Here is a 24,505-nt window from a genome sequence, read left to right as displayed (position 1 = left end):
TGTCAAAATATATATTCTCCTAGGTATAGGGTATTTTAAGAGTCGCAATCACATGTTCATACAAATTCAGGCCTAGTCATTATTGTAAACACTTAAGCTATTACACACTCCCATGTTCTTACAGTAACAAAATATCCCTGGCCAGATATTCAACAGTGATCAAATAATGAAGATATTATATAATTCATAGATAAAACTGTACTGGCATAATTTGTTTATTGTACTGTAAGCATCAGTATATATTAGAGACAAAGAATACATGACTTCCAGGACAAAGAAAAAAAAAACACTTGAGATTTAAAATTCTGCTCAGTATCAATCATGAAGAACTATAAATTATCTGTTGGAATGCTTTTAGCTCAAAAGCTTGGCTTCTACAGTTACAGAACACTAAGAATATAAGATGTTCTGGATCCCAAAAGCCACATACCTAAGGTTAAACTGTAAAAGACCCAAAAAGACATAAGGTAAAATTTATAAACTTGTTTTCTTCTGAGACAGATTGATCTTATCGCCAAGACTCAGGGCCATTCCCTGTAAGGAAAAGAAAGAAGACATTCATGACACAGTTCAAAGCAACTCTTATCTATATTAAAATGGAAGATCCATATACAGAAATTTAATAAAGAAAGTTAGTGGCATAGAAATTAAACTATTTCTAACTGTTCATTTAATTGTCTATATTTAGTACATACTTTCTTAGCACCAGATAAAGACCAGATCTACGCATAATGCTGAAACAATTAAGCTTAAATGAGCTAGCAACTGCTAAATTTGTTATCCATACCAACGGTAGAAGAACAAAAAAATAAGTCTTTTGACCTCCCAATTAAAACTATGCTGCCACTGCAGAAATCACAGCTGTTGGCCCAGTTACTGGAATTCTGCTGTTGAAAGCCTGAGTGCTGATACTAGCATTCAATGCACTACAGCTACAGGAAATAATTTAATCACACAACGATACTAATATTGCATAGAAACTGAAGAAATGTCAAAAGAAACTGCATTAATAAATCCACGTAATCAAAAGCAGAATGATTTCAAGATGAAACCATGCTGGCATATGTAATTGAAAGCAGTCCTATATAAAAGTGACAGTGTAAACATACTGGAAACATTAATTTAAACAATTTCAAAATCTTTATACCGTAACATCACACAAACTAAATGACTCCTTTGAATGTAAATACTCCCAGGTATTGATACACTGGGGGTTTTTATTAAACAAATCTTGTACTTTTTTTTTTTTAGTTGGAAGGAAGTAGTTCTGAAATCCGAAGCAGACTCACAGATGTATCTACAGAAAATAATCCTACTGAAAAACTCTGAATTTGTTGTTTTAAAAATAACCAGTGAACAGTAATAACATGGTACCATTTCCTTGTGTGAAACTGAAAGGTGTAACTTCACAGGAAATGGATTATGGCGAGCACTTGGTCTTAATTTAAAAGCAAATAAAACCTAACATCCCAACTTGTAGCACTATAGATAAAATAAGGAAATCTTTGCCCAAAGGCCTATTTTATGATTATGCACTGGGAGATGAAAAACAAAACAAAACAAACAAAAACAACAACCCAAACCTGTTACATGTGTTTAGGGTATGATTACAGCTATTAAAAAGACATTCTTTCCTCCCAAAACCTGTGTCAGATAGTTTTAAAACAAAGGCTAAAGTTCCTATATTCATCTTCCCTGAAAATTTTCCCATTTACCTAGTACTAGAAACTAACATACACCATTCCAGTACCTAAAAGGGGCCTATAAGAAATCTGAAGAAGGACTTTTTATATGAGTATGTAGTGATATAAAAAGAGTCATGGCTTTAAATTAAGAGGAGTCAGATTTAGATTAGGTATTAGGAAGAAGTTCTTTACTGTGTGGGTGAGAGATCGGAACAGGTTGCCCAGAGAAGCTGTGCCTGCCCTGTCCCTGGCAGCATTCAAGGCCAGGTTGGATGAGGCTTGGAGCAACCTGGTCTAATGGAAGGTGTTCCTGCCTCCTGCAGGGGAGCTGGAACTAAATGATCTTTAGAGGTCCCCTCCAACCCAAACCATTCAGTGAGTCTACCCAGAAATCTCTTTTTAGAGTGCTTAGTACAATTGCTTGAAAATGACAATGCAAAACAGTGCTGTAAATATACACCATACTACCTGACTCTTTGCACGGATTCGTATGTGACCAGTGACAGGTGCCTCTGGTCCAAGATGAATTGGCTTTTCAATGCTGACATTTGCAAGCGCGTCTTCTCCAAATATGGAACGTGCATAAAGGTTGGCCGCCATAAAACCACAATAACCAGAAAGTGCCTATGGAAAGTAGACTTGAACTCTTTAGAATGGCCAAAATCTTTTAAACACATTTTAATTCATCCTAGGTTAGCTAGGCAGATATTGGTATACAATGTTTAAACTTCAACATGCAACATATTGTGAAATGTTAAGAATCATGCAATGGGAAACAGTGGTGGCCTTTCTATGAAGTTAATATGGGAAGATACACAATCCATTCATCAAGCAAAGGTAGGATGGAATTTTACGGTCTGATTTAACAAAGAGGAAAAATGGTAACGCAGCTAAATAGTACTAACAGCTCTACACTTATTTTGGCTACTTTACATATATTAACTAATAGATATAATACAGATTCTATCTTAATAGCAAATAGCTACTGTATGTTTTGCTTTACAACAAAAAGGCTAAACTGGCAAAAGAAATGTAAATTTTGACAGAGGAAGGAAGGAACTTGGAGCTACTGGAAAAACCTTTATAAAAACAGATGGTCCCATCAAATCCATACTACAGCTTAAATACTATGAATTAAATTAGGCATTTTCTAACTGGGCAAGAAATAGCTACTGATTAAGCAACACAGACTTTTGACGATATGAATTTGCTTTCACTCATTTCAGACCACTCATTTAAAAAATCTGAGTATATGCACTATTTCACATTGCAAGCATCTTTTAATAATATTCCTAACAAATACTAAACAAATTAAACAATAAAGCACACAAACTAAAAAGGGTGTTTAAGTCTCCAAGGAAACAGCTCACCTTCTCTGGAGTCAGGCATTTCATATTGGTTGACTTCAGTATGTGCTGTAAGTATTCATTTAGATCAATGATATTTGTATTCACTGTAACCTTCAAGAACATAAAAAATGGCAATTACTTAAATTAGCAGCTCAGGTATTTCTGAAACCATATCTTCAGGGCTCTATAAAGAAGACTACCACTATATTTCTCCCCGAGGAATGCCATAATCAGTAAGCTAGCTGCACTTCCCATTATGTGATGGCATCATACGAAGCCTTCACATTGTGCCATCCACTTGGTAAAGAAAGAGAATTTCATGTTATTCCCATGGTTTCCAAGATGCATTAGGTGAATGATAACTCTGATGAACATGTAGTCTACAGCAAATATTGGACTTCTTGTCTGAGTACAGTTTACACATTGCCAGAACAAGAAAAAGTGGTTATCTGGTCCAAAAGCTCGCTTTTAACCAATGACAGAAATTAATCTTCCTCTTCTAGCAACAAAGCTCTCTGGCCTGCCTTAGCTTTCTCATATTCAATTTTGTGGTCTTGTTTTAATTGCTTTTTACAACATCTTCTAGGAGGAGTTTACAAATTGCTAAGACTTTACATAACATGAATTAAAATTTATTGTTCATAAGTTTGTTTTTTTTAGTTTTAAATCTAGTCTTAAGTGAATACACTTAAATACTTGTAGCAAACTAGGCTACAGTTTGTGTAAAATATCTCCCATTCTGTTTTAATGTTTCTACTCTAGTCTTAAATTATGTTGCTCTGTTGTACAAAGTTATTTCCCTTACAGTTTGACCACCCCCTAATATTAAGGGTACCCACCATTTTGTTGATCTTACATAGCATCTATAACTGTGTGCTACAGCTGTATTGTAAAGTAATGAAACAAAAAACACAACGTAATTTGGAACCAGAGAGGCTAAGCAGTATGAGTAATTCTACAGTCTCAGCACAAAGCTTATACATACTGCTATCTCATGTTTGAGCCAAAATACACAGTAATCACTAGACAATTTGGACACCTTCCATAAAGGAGGTAAAGGCTCAATGCACATACTTCTTTTGCAAAAGAAACCCAAAAAACTAGTTATTGCACCATTAGGCTTGTGAGACAGATAAAATAGCAATAAGAGAATAAGTTACTTCAGGCCAAGACCCAGTGAGGATGTTGGAAGAGGTTTGTATCCCAAGAGATAATGTTGATATAATGAGCTGATGTAGAACAAGAAACAGAACTAACAATGAACATCAACAATAAACCCAAACAACACACAAAACGTATGTTTTGAAAACTAACTTTGTTTTCCCACTCAAATTCAGCCCACATCTGTCTGAACTCCGCATCCGTACAAGAAGCAGGCTGGATGTAATCCATGATGTCAATGTGAATATCACTGAGAACCACGCAGTTTCTGTCACTGGCTGCTCCAGAGACATCATACACTGCAATATAAAACACAAACCACTTTAATGCTTAAAAAAGTGAATTTACACTTAATAAAGAGAGCTCGCTTACCACCTGCCAGTTAAGAACAGTCAACACTTGCTCAACCTCATTGCTGACGTATGTCCTCTTCAAGTGCTTCACCCAGTTACTACAGAACTTTAAGTGTATTGGCCTTCCAGGCAAGGCTGCCTAGCACATTTCCAATTCAGAGACCGGGGCTCAAGCATCATTCTGACAATCATTCTAAAGGCAGTATGTTCTACTACGTTTAAGTAGAAGCAATATAATTTTTTTTATAAAATAAGCATAAAACATTCATTGTAGACCATTTAATTTCCTCTCCCAGTATGAAATGTGTTAATTATTTTTTGACTCAATTACAAAATGCTACACATCAATGTTAATTTTGCAAAATGAACTGTTTACTTACCAACATTACCAAAAATTATTCCATTTTCTGTTGAAGCCACTTTGACATTAGCTTTAATGTTTGCAAAATCATGTGGAGCAAGTGTCAGAGGAGATGGTTTTTCCACAAGTTTCAAGTCACCTGTTAAAAGAAATTGGGAGATGGGGATCTGGGAAAATTAACAGTTAAAAGAATTAACAATTCACAATGAGTTCAGCTTTTGGAACGATATTTTTTTATTTTCTTGCCATTAAGTTCTAGTTTCTACAGAATTGCACTAAACACCACCATAAAGGGATCAGTTGATTTGGAGTTTTTTTTTTTTTTTGGTTGGTTGGTTGCTACAGTTTGCTACCTGCAAGACAAAAATAATTTGTATTAAAAACTTCAGTTAAAATACAAGCGCATTCACCCAACCCCCACTGAAAACAAATGCAATTACTGATTTAAATGGGCTTCAGATTGAGTCTAGTATTACCTCTCTAACAATCAGGAAATGGTTAATTCTACCTTGTGTTTTAATCACTGACATCATCATAGTTACTAGTCCTGTAGTCAAGTGTCTCAAAACCAAAGTTCAACGTCCAGTATTACATGCCCTAAGCTATTTATAAACAGGTCAACTATCACCTCAGTTTGGAATATAATTGCTCTCAGGAAACAGCAAGAGATTTATTTTCCTTAATCCTTGAGCAAGCAATTGCAAAAGACTCCTTAGTTCTATCAAGCTGTGCAATTTGAGAACACAGCATGAACAGCATCAGCTCTACACACAGAAGTGATCTCCAGTTGGTTTTTGCAGTATCTCTGAAGACACCAACTGGGAAATACAGAATTCCACTTCACTGAGCTGATAAATAGAAAAATTCAACCTATTAATATATTAACTTTTATTTATCTCCATTATTAGTCTGATCAAATGATTTACAGAAGATTAGGAGGAAGTTTACACCACTGCAGTCATATTTACATCACCTAAAAGCATTTAACATGCATTCTCCTAGTATGTTGCAAACATATTTCAGTATGCAAACATATTTCTTGATTGTCAAGACAGACGTGGGCTAATACAAAACTCATTACTGTTCTTGAATTATCTGCTCCAGTCCCTCCTCTAAAAGAAGTTAATGAAGCTGTTGGTACATGGAATGGTTTTAGCTGTGTAAATGCAGTATTTAAGTACTGAGTATTTAAGTACTTAAGTATTTAAGGCTGAGTGCAAGAAAAACCTTAGGGCAGATGGCTTTCTCTTGCCCAACATCTGCTCCACACAAGTTTGGATTTTGTCCTCTTGCTCAATGCCAACAGCAGAATAGAGTATATTAAAAAAAAACAAAAACAACCCTACTGCCCATATTTCAGCAAAAAGGTGAAGTGGAATGCTACTTTTCCAGTGGAAAACAAACAAACAAACAAGAAAAAAAAACAAACAAAGAACAACCAACCAAACCAAAAAAGAAAAAAAAAACAAACAAAAAACCACCAAATTGATTACGGTTTGTACCATCAGACAGTATTGTCAGTGCCAATGGAAAACAAGTCTTCCTGAAAGAAAAATCTATTGAAGGCCTTCAAAACCATCCTTTCAAAATGGCTACTAACTGGAATAAACTCATGATTATTTATTTCAGACACTCCTTACAACTGGGTGCCAATGCCCAGCAGCTCACTACTGCTCCAGGGCTGCTTTGTTTCCACCAGCACTCCTTACCTAGTGTGGCTAGTTCCAGCGTGCAGTTCTGCAGAGTGTCACTGGTCTGGTTGACCACAAGCACATCCAGCACAATGTCATATTGATTGACATGGACATATGCCTCTGCATAGACAGGATCTGAGAAACCCGTCAGTTGAGTAACCTGTTAAGAGAAATGTGTTTATGATACTTTTTTTCTCTTAAACCAGTTCAAAACATGGAATTGTGTCAAACAATAACAAAAATAAAAATGAAGTGCAATCAAACCCATTACTTTTTAACATGAGCCTCCAAATCAAGCAGGTGTGCCCAGAGCTTTTGATTTCAGACTAATTTACTAGTAAGAAAGAAGAAAAATAAAAAGGAAATTGGAAAAAACCCAACTGAAAACAATCACAAGTTTTGTCTAGAAAACAATATCTGAAGAAGTTGTGATATTTAGGAAATCTAAAGTTCATGTGTAAGTCTTCAAAAATAAACATCTCACCAATTTACACAGTGACTGTCAATATTATTCAAACAAATAAATTTTAACTGCATCCTTCCTTCATATGTACTCTTGTGTACATACCACAATAATAGTCTTTCTAGATGACATGGTATTCTGAACTAAATACATGTGAGTTCCTAAAACATGGACTTTAATGCCATTTATTCTTAAAAACATCATCAGCATAAAAAAATTGATGACTTAAAATGAACAGGTAACTCTAAACAGTAAAAACAACTAATCCAGACTTGAAAAGAAAAAAAGTCTGAGGTTTAAAGTCTTATGAGTTAAATTTCAATGAACGAATCGAAAAATGTATTTTCTTTGGACCCTCTCTGCAGGTCCTGGTAACCAGCAGCAAAAAAAGGTATAAAGACTGAGACAAGGATGGAGTAGGCGTAGTAGGATATGGCAAGCAAAGAAAGGCAGACATTAATCACTTGTGACATTCCTGCTCTCTTCCCTGTGAACTTTACTGGACTCTTCAGCAAATAATCTTCATTTCGCCTCCATATCCCATGTGCTCAGCACTCTTCAAGTCTCCTCTTCATTCTTCCTCTCCCACAAGAAGAGGGGAACAATTTTAAGCAGAAGGGTTTTTCTCTTTTTCCTGATCCTAACCAGGAAATACCTTTCCCATCAACCAGCATAGCCTGGTTCATCAGTTCCAGACTGTGATTCCCAAAGATGATCCTACGCATAAGCAGCACAAGTTTACATAATGAAAACACTGACTTCCACATCACCTTATTAAGTTTGGATGCAAGAGGATCAGCAGCCTCTTTCCTCTGTGTGTTTCCCATTGCTGCAAGAAGGCTAAGCTGAAACTGGTCTTCTTTTGAGCTCATTTCATTTTTAGCAGTAAGCTGCATGAAGGAAATGGGATCATCTGGCTGAACCGTCACATTCCTCTTCTCAGATTCTTTCTGCAGGGAGATCCCAAGAATTCAGTATGAATTCCATCCCTTAGCACAGAAACACAGTCAAATAATGTCAAATGCTGACATTTCTGGCACCAGCTTCGATGTTAACATCCATAAAAAAAGAAATACAAACATAAAGTGTTTCTGGTTACACACTTATAGCAGCTCACCTTCTGAGACAGTTTCTCCTCCTCTAGCTTGGCTGACAGCATATGAGAGAGGGACTGCCTGCATTCTTTGTTGAAAATATCATTCATGAGAGGAGAACATTCTGATAAAACTTTCAAACACAGGGAAATACGATCCACATCATCATCTGTAATTGGCTTCTTGGGAAGAGAAGACTTTCCCAAATGGAGAATAGTGGCCATCAGCAGCATAGCTTCAGCAATAAAGGACTGAGAAGGAGGACAAAGGGAAAAGAATGGAAGGAGGTTATTGCATTTTATACAGCTTTACAGAAATGTTTATTTCTTATTTACAGAAAGGTGCACAATTAATCAAATAATTAAATATATTATCAGATTAAGTTTGGGTTTTTTTTTTTACTGCTTGCTATCTGGAAACCAAGCAGCATGATTTGTAGACTCTCTAAATAGCAGACTCTCTAAATAAGAGTGGCTAGAAAGCAGTAGGCCCTGTTTGTGACCCAAACTTTCATCATTTTCCAGTCATGTAACTGGCACCGCACTTTGGACTTAACACATTTTGCATCTGTTTAAAAGAAAAGAGGCAACAACCAGATTGTCTGCAACTAAAGTGAAAACACAGGATAGATGACTTACATTTTGTTTCTTCTTTTCCTGAACTAAAGATATATATCGTAAAGCAATCTTAGTTAAAGTTGTAGCAAGGGAAGCCGCAACAAAGAAATCGCCATCGAGCAGGAATCCTCGTAATGGAGGTCTGCAAAGACAAATAATAACCATAAAAACAGCTCTGGATGATAGTCTTCACCCTACTTATTTTAGAATCATAGAATAGTTAGGGTTGGAAAGGACATTAAGATCATCTAGTTCCAACGTCCCTGCCATGGGCAGGGACACCTCATACTAAACCATGTCACTCAAGGCTCCCTCCAACCTGGTCTTGAACACCACCAGGGATGGAGCATTCACAACCTCCCTGGGCAACCAATTCCAGTGCCTCACCACCCTCACAGGAAAGAACTTCCTCCTTATATCCAATCTAAACTTCCCCTGTTTAAGTTTTAACCCATTACCCCTTGTCCTATCACTACAGTCTCTAATGAAGAGTCCCTCCCCAGCATCCCTATAGGCCCCCTTCAGATACTGGAAGGCTGCTATGAGGTCTCCACGCAGCCTTCTCTTCTCCAGGCTGCCAGCCCCAACTTCCTCAGCCCGTCTTCATACAGGAGGTGCTCCAGTCCCCTGATCAGCCTCGTGGCCCTTCTCTGGACTTGTTCCAACAGTTCCATGTCCTTTTTATGTTGAGGACACCAGAACTGCGCACAGTACTCCAGGTGAGGTCTCAAGAACAGAGTAGAGGGGCAGGATCACCTTCTTCGACCTGCTGGTCACGCTCCTTTTGATGCAGCCCAGGATACGGTTGGCTTTCTGGGCTGCGAGCGCTCACTGAAGCTGGCTCATGTTCATTTTCTCATCGACCAACACCCCCAAGTCCTTCCCTGCAGGGCTGCTCTGAATCTCTTCTCCTCCCAACCTGTAGCTGTGCCTGGGATTGCTCCAACCCAGGTGTAGGACCTTGCACTTGGCATGATTAAACTTCATGAGGCTGGCATCAGCCCACCTCACAAGCGTGTCAAGGTCCCTCTGGATGGCATCCCTTCCCTCCAGCGTATCAACCGAACCACACAGCTTGGTGTCATCGGCAAACCTGCTGAGGGCGTACTCAATCCCACTGTCCATGTCACTGACAAAGATGCTGAACAAGACCGGTCCCAATCCCTGACGGACACCACTCGTTACTGCTCTCCAGCTGGACATTGAGCCATTGACCACAACTCCTTGTGTACAGCCATCCAGCCAGTTCTTTATCCACCGAGTGGTCCAGCTATCAAATTGATGTCTCTCCAATTTAGAGACAAGGATGTCGTGTGGGACAGTGTTGAATGCTTTGCACAAGTCCAGGTAGATGACATCAACTGCTCTACCCCTGTCCATTAGTTCCATAGCCCCAACACAGAAACCCATCACGTTGGTCAGGCAGGACGTCTCCTTAGTGAAGCCATGCTGGCTGTCACCAAGCACCTTGTTGTTTTTCATGTGCCTTAGCATGCCTTCCAGCAGAACCTGCTCCAAGATTTTGCCAGGCACAGAGGTGAGACTGACTGGTCTGTAGTTCCCTGAGTCACCCATTTTCCCCTTCTTGAAAATGGGGGTTATATTTCCCTTTTTCCAGTCGTCGGGAACTTCACCTGACTGCCACCATTTTTCAAACATGAGGGACAGTGGCTTAGCATCTTCATTTGCCAGCTCCTTCAGGACCTGCAGATGGATTTCATCAGGTCCCATGGACTTATGAATGTTCAGGTTCTTCAGATGGTCTTGAACCAGATCCTCTCCTATAGTGGGCCCAAGGTCTTCATTCTCACAGTCCCTGCGTCTGCCTTCCAAGGCTTGGAAGTGCGGTCAGAGCATTTGCCAGCGAAGACTGAGGCAAAGTCGTCATTCAGAACCTCAGCCTCCTCCAAATCCAATCCATTTTCCTACCTTAACATGCATACTGTATAAACCAAACAAGTTTGAACAGTCTCAGAAAGTCTTTTTCACCCCTCCAGAAGGAATTTTCCAGATACAGACATATTCACAAGTCACACAGCCACTTCCACACAGAACAGGGGTGAAGTGAAAAGTGTAATGTGTAACAATTTCATTGTAGCTCTGAGATCATAATGACTAGTCAAGATGAAGTAGCTCATTTGCACTAATTAAGGAAACAGAGCAATTGTTCTAGCTACCATTAAACTATATCAGGTATTAAAAAGTGTAAGGTGATACTAAGGAAAAAAAAGTTTTACTCTAAAGGGAACATCTTTGCGTTCAATTAAAATTATGATGGACTTTGTACATAAACTATAAAGAATAAACTATGAAATCTTAAATACAATACCTATCTTCTTCCTTTTTGGCAGGTCGGGAACTACTGAGAGCACTCTGTGTTGCGTAAGTGCCCATCTCTGTCACCAGTTTTTGGGCTGGACCCACAGACACCTCTTCTTCAGGTTTTAGCTCACCAGTTTCTTTCTTGATTTCAGATTCTACAATCGGGATCTAGACATAAACACAAAACAATTGTTACAACTAAAATAAATATTTTTGCTCTAAAGACTGTTTTAATAAAATTTATCTGCGTTTTAAAGGTTTTTATAGATAAAAGGCCAGTTGTAGTTCAATAGTCTTGAGAGAATTTGAAGAGAAAGGCAGATGTTGAAATACACACAGAAGGCTCCTACCCACACGATAAAGCTCCCATCTTAGATCTCAGAACCCAGACTTAAAGCACTATTCCTTTGTCAGTACATACGACTGAGCTGTATTTAAAGCTGCCAGAATTTTCTGAAACAAGGAGCTTCTCTTCTCTCAGTAGATGCTAGCTACAGGTATGCTACTTAAAAAAATTAATAATGAATGCAAAACCTTAATTAGTTTTTACATTAGATTTCTTGTGCACACGCCATAATGTATCACAAGTGCTCAAAACCCTGTCACATCTTGAGTTTTTAAAAATTTATTTTTCTTAGAATATGCACTGCATAATATTAAGAAAAAACACCAAGCGTAACAAAGTAAACACACCTCTCCAAGCGACCTGCGAACTTCTGTCATTACACTTTGTATATCTTCCTTTGTGCTGCAATATTCCCCAAGGATCCACAGAGCTCCCCGATAAATCCTAAGACAAGAACAGTAATGTAAGTCATGCTTTCATGATATACTCAAACTACCATCAAGGAAAGTGGTTTCTGCTCAGGTGGTAAAGGCCAGTCCTGACAAGTTCAAAAGGACATGATTGATAGAAAGCAAGTTTGATCAAAAGCAATCATCTTTTCAGCCAAGTGCATCAAGTGACAGATTCTCTCCTACAAACTTATTCTCATATGTGTTAATCTTAGTAACTACTGAATGAGGAATCAATCAAGGTATGTGAATCAAGTCAAATCTAACTTCTCCAGTTAACTAAGACAAACTACTTTTTCCTTCATACAGGAGAAAATAAACAAGAAACGAGTGAAGACTAGGGGGAAAATTAGCAAAGCTCCAATTCGCCCCCCCCTTAATTAGATGACAATGGAGATAAGATTCAGAATTTCCTGTGTATTGGAAGAACGGCAGAATGCTGTCTTGATACAGAGAAGATCTTGTATGACTTAACCTTTACAGATCCATCAGAAAACCAAATTTTAGAGTCCTGAAATTTACCAAAGAAGTTCTGCAGGTTGCAAAGCCCAGTCTATATTAAATTTTCTAACAGATGTACAGGAAGCATTTCCAATTGCCTACAAGTGCAATTTCCTGCTGCACTAATCCCTTAGTAACTCTGTTTTAACAAATACACCACTTGAAAGTTGGCTTTTATCAACTCTACTATCTTTTAGCAAATGGAAATATAACTATCAATTGCATCATAAAATTAAAAAAAAATTTTTTTGCATTCAATGCAATAAACACCCAATATATCTGCTGTACAAGTAGGCAAGAAGGAAGCTGTACCTAGAAATCATAAACCCCCAAAATATCTCAGCTTCAGTTACTCTTCTTTGTGTGTGGGTTGCAAGGATTTTGATACATATTTAAGGATAATATATATTCAATATAAGTGAGCTACAGGGTGCTCTGATGTCTGTTTGATACATATTTTGGACTCACTTGACAGATTTAATAGCATGAAAGACTTCAAGCATCTTCTCAACAATAAGAGGTCTGAGGTTATCAAATCGCTGGATCGCTTCCCGCACAAACTCCAAGACATCAGCAGCTGCTGCTTCATTGTTATCACTAAGGAACTCCATTAGCTAACACAAATAGAGCGAACATGAGCACAAACAACAGCACAGCTAAGTTTATACCAGAGTATTTTCCTTCTAGATCCAGAAAAATAAAACTGCATATCTCCCATTAAACAAAGCTTAAGTCAAACATCCTTAAGTACATTCCAAACAATTTCCAATTATCATAATCCCCAAATTACTTTTCTAATGATATGAATTATTGCACTTTTAAGTAAAGGTACTCTTCAGCTCGTGTTCTTAAAAAATATTTCAAAATAAAGTCTCAGAAAACAACACTATGGCATTAAAAGTCCTGTATTTCTTTATGGATTAAAAATAAGATTGCTTTGTGTGAGGCCACTATTAGAAACACCTCAGCTTCAGTTATTCTTCAAGGTTTTGGGTATAGCTAGATCAGTTCAATGACAATATAATTAAACATTTGCATACCACTGGAATAACATTTGCAGCCATATCTGGAAACCGAACGCTACAGGAATGGAGTGTACGAACAAGCAGCTGCCTATACTTGTCTGTATCTTCATGCTCTGTCACATTATTAGTTTTAATCACTTCCTTCTTCAGAACAATCACAAGCTGCAGAAAAGATCAAGTAAAATTGAAGACAGTCCCATGTTTTTCCAAAGACTAAAAACCCAGTATAGTGAAACAGAAGTAACACATATTTTACCTCCTCCACATTTCTTGAAGAGACAAGGTCCAGAGCCAGTTGAAGGGTTTTTTTGCGCACCTCTAGATCTGGGGTACTCAACACTCTGAGGACGTCCATAACTAGATCCTGAAACAGTAACAAAATTGAAACTGTAAATTATTTCCTTCATGCAATTCTAATTTTCAGTCCCCTGATTTTCAAAGCCTTTCTGGATACATAATATATTACCCTCTGACAAACAAGCAAGGTATCCTAGGCGTTAGGCACTTCACAGCGTTCATTTAATACATTCTACAGTTACATACAAGTCTTACCATGCAAGCTACACCATTAAGGCTCACAGTCGAGACAGCATTTGCCATTGTTAATTGTTACAGGGACAATAAAAGCATCAAGTAATAAATATAAAAATCCATCCAATATGTTTTTACCAAAACCATATTAACAGAAGATTTAAACTTTAGAAGTACATTTTTCCGTACATCATAACACCCAGAAATTTTCATTTAGGAAATAAAAGCATTTAATAAGCTTAGAGGAAAAGAGACAGCTCACATACCTGTAACACTCGTTCATGTGAGGGATGCTCCTTTAATTCAATCAACCGATCCAAAACAATTAGTTTCACATTATTATCACTTTCCTTAATAATCAAATCTATGTAGCATTGAGCAGCTGCCTAAAATTAAAATTAAAACATTTTTAAAGTTATCAAGAGGAGAAACTAGCAAGTTTCCAAGAGAAATTCAGGAAAAAGACACCTTCTACACTGCTATTAAAGCAATTACTTGAAGAGTTGGCACAGAAATGAACTTGAGAACAGACTTCAAAACTTCCTGGTCCACTGCAAACACCGATTCCACCACCACATTACAAAAATTACACAGGAAGGCTCACAATGGCATCAGCTTACAATACACAGACTTGAATTCAAATTCAAAGAAAGTAATAAAGAGACAAATTTCCTGGCATGCTTTGGGTCATCTCTTAAGCACAGAGCAGGGCATGAAAACTAATATAAAATAGTTGCCAGTTTTAGCCTACCTAGACATTGGTTCAATGACAGCTTCTATACAATATTCCTGCTCAATAAAAATGACCATGCAAAAGTGAGGATGTCGGAATTAATAATCTTCCTGATATTTTCAAATTATTAATTACAATGCTTTTAGTCTAGGGAAAAAAAAAAGAAAAAAACTCTAATTTTTAGACCTTCATATTTTATTTTTGAAATTTTCATACAAGTTCAAAATTTCTGTGTGATCTCAAGTAACTAGCTGTACCAACATAAATCTAAGAAAGCAAGGTCAGTCAGTAATCAATACAAATCTTCATTACTTTGTGCTTCCACCCTGCTCTGAAAAGAGTAATGTTTATGAGTAAGGAAAGCCATTCGATCTCAGCAAATCTTCAGCTTCAGTCTGCCTTGCTAAGTATGCCAAGAAGATTACAGGTTAGTACCACCTGCTGCAGTACAACAGTTTGCACAGTATTCAAGCTTGTCCCTTACCAAACTGACACTAGCTGCAGGTCTGCAAAATATAATCTCAGTCTTCTTTTGTGACCGATTTTAAGAGATATCTTAAGATAACGTTTCACATGTGAAGTGTTCAACACCCATATTACTAAAGCATTCACACTTTCAAAGTATCAACATACAACATACAGTATTCATTCCAGTACACTAAAAGCTACTGAAAGACCTGAAAACATTATTTTTGTACCTTGATTGCTGTTGGTGCACTGGAGAGTGTAACAAGAGTACCTGCAGCTTCATACTTCACTGCAGGACTCGATGACTGCAGCAAGTTGTAGATGCAGCGAATAAACCGAGCTCTCTCTGATGGATTTGCATGACAGACCTACATGAGAACGACAATACATAGGCGGCACATAAGGAAAAAAGAAAATAGCAACCGTACAACTTAACTGCTCCATTACCTTACAACAGGGTGAAAATTAAGCAAAAGATGACAACCTTTTCTGGGGATAGGAAGTTGTAAAAATATAATTATAAAAGCTATTAAGAAGCTGCTATTGATGGTTCTGTGCAATGCTACAAAGTCTTAAAATCTTGGACCAAAAGGAAGGGCATAGCCTGCACTAGTTTCTGTAACAGCTGCCCTGCTCATGTCCAAGATGAAGAGTCTGATAATATACAGCCAACATGAGAGCAAATCAGGTGAGACATATTGGTCTATACTGTGCACACTTGAGCAGTTTATTGTTTCAAGAGACAAAACTTATTTAGCTCTACTAAACAATGACATATTCCCAACATGCGACTATATCTAGCCATAATGACTTTTCCAGCAATGTCCTATCCTTTTTAAAAAGCAGTCTAAGAATTTAACAGGTATATTTATTTTAAACATTCCACAACATTTCCGTTTTACCTTATAAATTAGTTCAACAATAACCAATTGCAGTATGTCACCAAATGTCTGGACTTGGTCAATACAGGTACTCAAATAATCCAAGGCTCGATCCTATACAAATAAAAGACAAATTATTCTAAACTGTACTGAGTTTCATCACACAGCCACATTTTAAATCAAAACATTTTAAAAATCAAAATACAAACCAACATACACTCACCCCTTCAACTTGACATTTAAAGCAATTTATGAAAACATTGTAAACCTGAAGAGCAAATTAATCCACTCTGTCTACAGGTAATTGGGCACACAGGGCAATTACTTGTAGACCAAATAACCCAGAACACTAAACAGGAATTGCCCTTTCTTTCTCATGTGACTACAAAAGCCATAAAACAGTAGGTAATGGAGCACTTCTCGGTCTGGTTCAGCTCACTTAGCAAAACTAACTGCAGTTGTCAGCACCAACACGTGTTCTCCCAATACAGCAATTCTCCTTTAAAATTAAGACAGCACAAAGACCTACTTTAACTTTTTCAGTTACCAAATATTCCATAAATAGGTTAACAGTACCATAGTGGGGTTTTTATGAATATAAATAGTGTATACTACCAACAAAATACAGGCTGATTATCGGGCACATTCTGAAGTATTTAAACCAAAAGAGTTTGTGTCCCTACCTGATCTGCATGAATTAGCATCATAAATGCATTTCTTTTGCAGCTTGCGTCTTTCTCATTCACCAAGAAATCATGAATCAATTCAGGAGCATCTGGTATAAGATGTTCAAAATTTCTTTAAAAAAAAAAAAAATCAAAATGAAAAGATTTACTGTCAGGGAGTGGAACCCATGGCTTAAAGGCATATCCTAATAACAAGCATTTACAGAGTGTCATGAAGTGTGAAACCGTGATACATAGCTTTTGTGTAGCTATGTGAAACTGAGCAGACTCAAAGAGCTTTACAATACTGTTTGTTACCATGACAGCTAAGACATTACCCCAGCAATGATTTCCATTTAATAGTAACATTCAGTCACACTGTTCAGGTAACAACTGCAATAATGTTTAGTATGTAACTGCAGCACATGAAGAATGTCTCACTTCAAGTAGGTTTATATATGCATATTTTTGCAAGGATTCTTCTATATTAATGATTGTGGTCAGTGGATCCTATGAATAATGTTTATATCTTTAAGAAAGGCATTTTTTCATACAAATTAACCCGCAATATAAGGACCTCAGTCATACTTGAGCAACTTTGCTTTTCCAAACAAGTCCATTGGATAGAGGATAAAAAGCAAACAAACTGAGAAAAAAAAAAACAAAACAAAAAACACCAAAAAAACAAAACAAACCACCAAACCAAAAAACAACAAAACACTAAAACACCAAACACCACACCAGTGACTGATAAACATTTATGAGATCTCAACAACTATCCATATCACTAAAGCCAGACTTGGTCTTTTGCATCCACGACTTCACATAGTTTCTGGCATTTACCTATAAATCGTGTAAATAGCAAGAACTGCATTTCTGCGCACATAGCTGTGGCGGTGTTCTAGACACGCACGAATGGCAGGCATCAAAGGCTCCAACAGCTCTGCTTCTTTCAGCTTACAAAGGAAACGGAGAGTAGAGCCTCGGATAAATTCATTTGGGTGCTGAAGATCCTAAAATCAACAAGAAACACACTGGAAATGCCAGACTGTTCAGTCAAATTGTTAAAGCTCAGATGAATGCACTTGCTAGCCTTTCCCACACTCAGCCTTCCCATAGTACAAGTTACCAACATTCACAACACCTTATCATCTGTCTTCTCACGAAATACTTTCTTAAAACACTGCTGCCCCACAATATGGAAAACCATATATTTTCTTGTAGCAAACTTACAAAGACTGTCGAATTCTTCCAGTACTCTATGTGTTTTCCCCTGATTACTACAGCTGTGAAAGCTCACCCCACAGGCATTCCTGCACACTGGATACTAACCTCCAGTGTATATTAGTTCATCTGCTTCTGACCCATTCCAAAAGAAGTTGAAGGGCCTTATCTTTGTGAAGGAGTGTCCCAAACATACCACTATGAACTTATTCTAAAAAGTGTCCTTTTATGACCCATGGCTTGTCCCAGGATACTATGAAGATGTGTCCTGGGTTCAGCAGCAGCAGTCATTTTTCTCCTTCTAAGTAGCTGGTGCAGTGCTGTGTTTTTGACTTTCAGCCTGGGAACAACGCTGACAACACCAATGTTTTTAGTTGCTGCTCAGTAATGGTTACACTGACCAAGGACTTTGTGAGTCTCATGCTCTGCCAGGGAGGAGGGGAAGCCGGGAGGAAGCAGAGACAGGACACCTGACCCAAACTAGCCAAATGGTATTCCATACCACAGCACATCATGCCCACTATATAAACTGGGGGCAGCTACCCAGAAGGGCTAGATCACTGCTCGAGTCAGGCTGGGTATTGGTCAGTGGGTGGCGAGCGGCTGTATTCTCTCCCCTTATTATTTCCCTTATCATTACTATTATTGGTGGTAGCAGTAGTGATTTGTGTTATACCTTAGTTACTGGACTGTTCTTATCTCAACCCGTGGGAGTTACATTCTTTCGATTCTCCTCCCCATCTCTCTGGGAGCAGGGGGAGGAAGGTCAAGGGGGTACTGAGCGAGCAGCTGCGTGGTTCTGAGTTCCTGGCTGGGCTTAAACCATGACAAGATGGTAATTAGGTTACCCCTCATATTTGAGGTTCACTGACTTGGAAATGAAGAGCACTAAATTTTTGTTGTAATTTTTGTTTTGTTTTTGTAATAGTAAAAAAACACATGAAAAAACCTTGATAGTAGGTGTGCTGGTTATCTACAATTATCCACTAAGACATAATTAGGAAGAAAATGCTGAGCATAAACCATTTTATATTTCTTAAATAGCACAAAATTATATAGTTTCTATAAAGATCCAGTATAGGAACATAAGCAATGAAATAAACAATCGGGTACCTTCCTGTAAGCATCACACACGAGGATCATTTCTTGCAAAAGCCTGCCATCTGGAGTGGTCTTTGGCACTATCTCCCAAAAAACAAGCAGCAGTTTTTTGATAGTATGATCTTGGAGAGGCAGTACAAAACGTATGATGGTCATCAGAAGCCCAGGGAGTTTTTCACCATTCAGGATCATAATGATTACTTTCTTCAAGGCCTCCGTCTTCAACTTGACATCTCCTTTTTCTAGAGGAGAAAGAAATGAAATCAGGAAAGCTAACATGTCACAGTTTAACAGCGATGCTGATCTTCAGTGTCAGGAAAGACAAACCCCCTCTGAAAGAGAGTTTTCACACCCTTACTTCTATTAAAATTATAAAGAGGAAGCAGGAGATATTTAAAGAATGAGCATGAAGTCCACTCTAGGATTCACATATTGGGATTTTCCAAGTTCAACAAATTTCATGGCTGTTTCAATGCTTAAATTTAAACCGCCTTTTATACCAGGATACTACAATGACTGCTGATGTCATACTAAATACTAACACTGACATTTCTGCCTTCAAAATACAGCTATGCATTGAACAAGTGATGTCAACTTGTTGCTTATCATTATATTACTTAAATCTGCCTTAGCCCAAATAGGTATTATCTCAAACAGAAAGACAGAAAAAGATTTCAAATGTTTGCACCGAGGGAAAAACAAACTACAAAACTAAAGCACATCAGATAAATAACATGCAGTTTCTAAAAACAAAACCAGAGGAATGTATACATTAAAAGAAAAAAGGCAAACAGAACAAAATAAATATGAAATTGACTTGTTTGACTTTATAAAACATAAACAATGTTCTAGAAAAGGCACAATGAGAGAATTATAGAATAATTCAGGTAAGAAGGAGTATCCTTCAAATTTTTGTCCATTACTTGCCTAGGTCATTCTTTAAGCTGATTTCAGAAGGTGGTTCTGAATCCATGGGAACATTGATTAACGTGTAACACACGTTCTCTGCAGCAGTCATGGCTCTTGGTTACAGAAGTTTTCTCAATGGAAGACTTACTTTGACACAAATATCAAACAACCTAAAAAAGAAGCAAACAAAGCCATCCCAAAGTGAACAGGTTTTATTAACAAAGACAAAAATGTTTTTGCAACCCACTTAATGATTTGAAGGAACTGCTGGGTTTCTCAAGACGTCACATTCAAAAGCCCTCTCAATTTTCTGTTACACAAAAATCTTGTTATACCAAACAATGAAGAGTGTAACATTTCCTTAAGGAAAAGGTTAACAAATGAAAACTTTTCAATACTTACGGCACAGTCAGAGATAACACACGTAGCTGACTGCAGCTGAATAGATGAAGCAGCTTTTCCCTTATCTACTCTCCCCCTCATTCTGGCTATATATTCCCACTACTTTCCCTGTAGGCTGTGCCCCTCGAGGAAAACTGGCAAAAGCTGCAAAATCAGCTAAAAAAAACAAAGAAAAACACACTCCCAGCCTCCTTCCCCCCCCCCCCCGAATACTTTACTAGTTTAACAAATTGAATCAGCTTATAAAGGAAGCTTTGAAGATGAGCACAAGATCCAACAGGGCAGATACCAAGGATGGGAGAAAAGTCAACAAGGTGGAGAGAGAAGCAGCACTGCCCTTCTACGTGCCAAGGATAGACAAGGATCAGCTCAACTCTACTGTCCAACTGCTCCACTAGACGCTACTGAGAAAAGTAAGCATTTTTTTGGTGACAGAGTATGAGAGGTTACAAACCTATCAAAGCTGCTGTGTGGCTGATAGTTCAGGTAACAGAATCGGCAATTACACTCAACCCTCATTCTCATGTTTGTTTCTTCCATATATAACAGACATCTAGGATTAAATCAATCTTTTTATTTCATTTCTTTCGTAAAAAAAAAGCTCAAGTTTGATTTTGCTCCATTAAAATTATGATATCATACTGCCAAGAACAGTACAGAAAACTGATACTTTATTAAATGTGCAAATTTGCATTTTCTACAGAAAAAGTGTCAAAAAACTTACAAAAAAGTTACTTTATTGCTGTTAATTTTCTGGGACCCTTAGAATGAGTTTAACAAATCATTAAAACAAGAAAGATGTCTTCTTACTTTAAATTATGATACTAGACATCAGCCAATTATTCACAGAATCATAGAATCAATGAGGTTGGAAAAGACCTTTAAGATCATCAAGTCCAACCTTAACCCCAGGACTGCCAAGGCCACCACTAAGGGCCTCGGCTACACTGGTTTTGAACATTTCCAAGGACAGCAATTCCACAACTTCCCTGGGTAGCCTGCTCCAGTGCCCAATTACCCTCTTGGTGAAGAAATTTCTCCTAATATCCAGTCTAAACCTCCCCTGGCTCAGCTTGCGGCCATTATCTCTCATCCCATTGTGTAAAAGCATGAATGGCTTATATAATTAATATGACTAACAAACAACAGAGCCAACAGAACTGAACAAAATGATCCCCATCAAAGGCTGTGATTTACATGAAGGTGAGAACACTGAACTCCACAACTCTCCAACTAAAGGCTATGCTTTCACTGCACATCATTTGTCTGCTAAGTTCAATGGTCCTGAGCATGGGCATACCTCCTTGACATAAAGCATTCAGTAACATACCAGTTCAAGAAGTCATTGTCTGGGGACACCAGCTTCCACCTCAAAACACTTCTTTAACCTGTGTAGACAACTTTTGAGATACAAACACTGTAAACTCTCCACTCCCTACCTTTTTTTTTGAAGCAGTAAGGAAAATAAAATCCAACAGACCAACAAACACCCGTTCCCAGACTGGTTAAAAGCACTGCCCCACAAACAGCTCTGAGGAAGGAGATGGAAAGTGAGACAGAGTTGCAGCATTTGAATGAACACTTGAGGCCCTACATAACCTGGTACTGGGCCTAACGTCCCTTTTCTCATCATATGGGCACCTAGAGATCCTCAGGCAGAACAGAGAGCAGGCAAGTTGTGCTAACTTGGGCCACAGCCTCTTTCTACACAGGAAAACAACACAACTAAAATATCACCATAACAACTACCCCCAAAAGTGCTTGCAATACAATTAAAAAGGCCCAAAACAACCCACAACCTAAACACAACACCTCTTTTCTGTTATGGATTCTGTATTTTTAAGGGCTAGATCCTTTGAGCTGTTGCTTACCAGTACCTACAGAAGGGATTCCTGCTCATTTTTAGAAATACAAGTGTTTTCTTGCCTCAGCAGCAGCTTTGTGCATGCTTTTTCCATACTGTTACCCACAGCTCCTGCCCCAAAGCCCTGCAACGAGCACCTTCATCTCTAATGATGACTCACACGACATAACACAGACCATTGCAAAAAGTAGACCAGGTAGTTTTACTCGTATACAGGTATCAGCTGCAGAAATCCTCTCAAAAAATCACAGCCGAAAAGGTCTCTGAAGCATGAAAACGTGGAGTGTGTTTTAGGCTCTGAAAAGCAGCAGTGAAAAACAACTCCCTACAAATGCTGAGCTGGGAGACAGGCAGGAAGAACCACCGAGTCTTCCTCCTTGCACGGCGCCAGCCCTAAAACCACGGTTTACTCTTACAGAGCATCCCCAGACAAAGAAGTACGTGCTGCTTCTCCAGCAACAAAACTTCAGAGTTATTTGTAGAAGGAAATTGAAAGTTATTCAGTTTGTACAACACAGGAGGACAAGAAGCCTCGCCTGCTACACCCAGGGGAGCCTTATGAATGGGGATACCTTACAAACCAACCGCCTGAAAAAGCAGCATTTCACTGATGCACCACCTACGATATATTAACGTTTATTACAATAAAACCCTTATTTAAAAATCCCAAGTAAATTTATAGCCAGCTTGGGGAGATTTCTGTCAGCTTTCCGGGGGAGTATTTTTTGCTCAAAACGCCTAGCTTTTTTAGCTATGAGCTAAAACATTTGATGCTGCCGTTTGCCTGCCACTCCCCTGAGGAAATTCAGGGGCCTACCACACCACCGTCCCATGTCCCCTGTCCACGGCGCCGGGGGCTTCCCTCAGGGAACCACCAGGAAGATGCCGCTGGGGCAGTGAGGCCTCGGGCCTGCGGGCCCCATGAAGCGGCGACACCGCCATGGCTCACTCCTCACCACGCACCCCACAGCTCGGCTGCTCTCCAGGCGCAAGGCTCCCTACCCGGAGGTGTGGCGGCGCAGCGCAGCGCGGCCCGGCCCAGTCGAGTCGGGCCCGGTGCGGAGCTCTGCCCGCGACGCTCCCGCTCCGGCGATGGCTGACGTGGAACCGCTCCTTCCGAGCCCACATCGATAGTACGGCGGCCCCAGCGGAACACGCCTCTCGCCAGTACGGCACCGCGAAAGGGGCGGGGCTCCGGCAGAGGCGATGTCGTACGGGTGGGAAGAGGTGGACGCCGGACCGCCACGAAGGCGGGAGGCGGGGCTTCCCGCCTCTGACGTCACGGTTACGTTAGCGGTGCGGCAGGGCGGGTTTTTCCTCGCGCGGGGAGGGAGGCAGGTGGGAACAGGCATCCGAGGGGTACGAGTAACGCACACACAGAGGGATGGACAAATAAATACAGATAAATGGGGGAATAAATGCGGAGGAAATTAATAGTTTAGCTATTTTCACTAATGGGGAAAAATAAAAATAATGGGAATAAATAGCAATAGAGAAACAGAAAAATAACAGCAGAAAAAGGGTTAAGTAATAATAAGGTATCTAATGTTTAAAACCAAACCCACAGCCTGTTTTAAAGCCTGTTCAAAATAGCACTATGCTTTATTAATAAATACAAGGTGTGAGTGTTAGGCTTTTGGGTTTCATGTTTTCATATGGGGTTTTTGGTTTGGGTTTTTATACAGTACGTTGAGCAGGTGATCAGGTTCCTGTGCACATCCAACCCAAAAAAATTGTTTACTCTTTTCAATGTGTTCGTGAGAATAACTGAAACAGGAGGAACCAACATGGAAACTGGAAAAAAAAACCAACAACCAACTGAACTTTTTGCTTAAAATACAGCCTCACACCCATTTTGCACTTTGGTAGCACCAACTCCCTGAGCTTCCCTGGCAGCTCAGTCCCTAAAGAAGCCACTGTTAGTCCACAATCTGAATCACAGCAGGCAGTTGATGCCCCTCAGTCAGACCATGCAGAACATGCTGAAGGAAGTTAGCTTATTCCACAGCACTGCAGGGGCTCCGCAGGTCAGGGAACCTGTGATAGGCATTTTGGGTGCTTCCCTCCTTACTCCAGTTTAGGCCATCCATGAGCTAGAAGCCCCCTCCTTACCCATGCCTGGCTGATGGCTCTAACCAAGTGATACAATTTAGCTGCAAACAGGCTGGGGTTTAGTGAAGCGGAGAACTCAACCCAAACACAAGCTGGTTGACAGCTTTCAGCTCCTTCAGCCTGCAACATTTCTAGTAAACACCAGAAGTGTCTTTTCAAGTTGACTTTGAGACAACGACAAGACAACATGGGGAA

At 39.0% G+C, this 24,505-nt stretch overlaps 1 protein-coding gene across 1 annotated transcript; it reads right to left on the bottom strand.

The window, feature by feature from the left end:
- Window positions 1-199: 199 nt before the first annotated feature.
- COPB1 (COPI coat complex subunit beta 1) lies at window positions 200-23,363 on the bottom strand. The gene is made up of 22 exons (XM_062630937.1): window positions 23,201-23,363; window positions 19,951-20,102; window positions 19,036-19,265; window positions 17,542-17,711; window positions 16,717-16,831; window positions 16,055-16,147; window positions 15,383-15,520; window positions 14,218-14,337; window positions 13,677-13,784; window positions 13,436-13,582; window positions 12,864-13,009; window positions 11,793-11,889; window positions 11,107-11,267; window positions 8,799-8,919; window positions 8,184-8,411; window positions 7,837-8,016; window positions 6,619-6,763; window positions 4,929-5,048; window positions 4,349-4,494; window positions 3,056-3,145; window positions 2,154-2,309; window positions 200-534 (listed from the first exon to the last, which is right to left on the bottom strand). Exons 2-22 carry the CDS (start codon window positions 20,039-20,041, stop codon window positions 475-477), a joined length of 2,862 nt encoding a protein of 953 aa, XP_062486921.1. The 5' UTR covers window positions 20,042-20,102; window positions 23,201-23,363; the 3' UTR covers window positions 200-474.
- Between the last annotated feature and the right edge of the window lie 1,142 nt (window positions 23,364-24,505).

Source organism: Pezoporus occidentalis, unplaced genomic scaffold (assembly GCF_034315485.1).
Source record: "Pezoporus occidentalis ecotype Australia unplaced genomic scaffold, CSIRO_AGI_Poc_V1 ctg361, whole genome shotgun sequence".
Taxonomy (NCBI): Eukaryota; Metazoa; Chordata; class Aves; order Psittaciformes; family Psittacidae; genus Pezoporus; species Pezoporus occidentalis.
The sequence above is the reverse complement of the archived record's forward strand: the minus strand, read 5'-3'. Positions and strand labels throughout refer to the sequence as shown.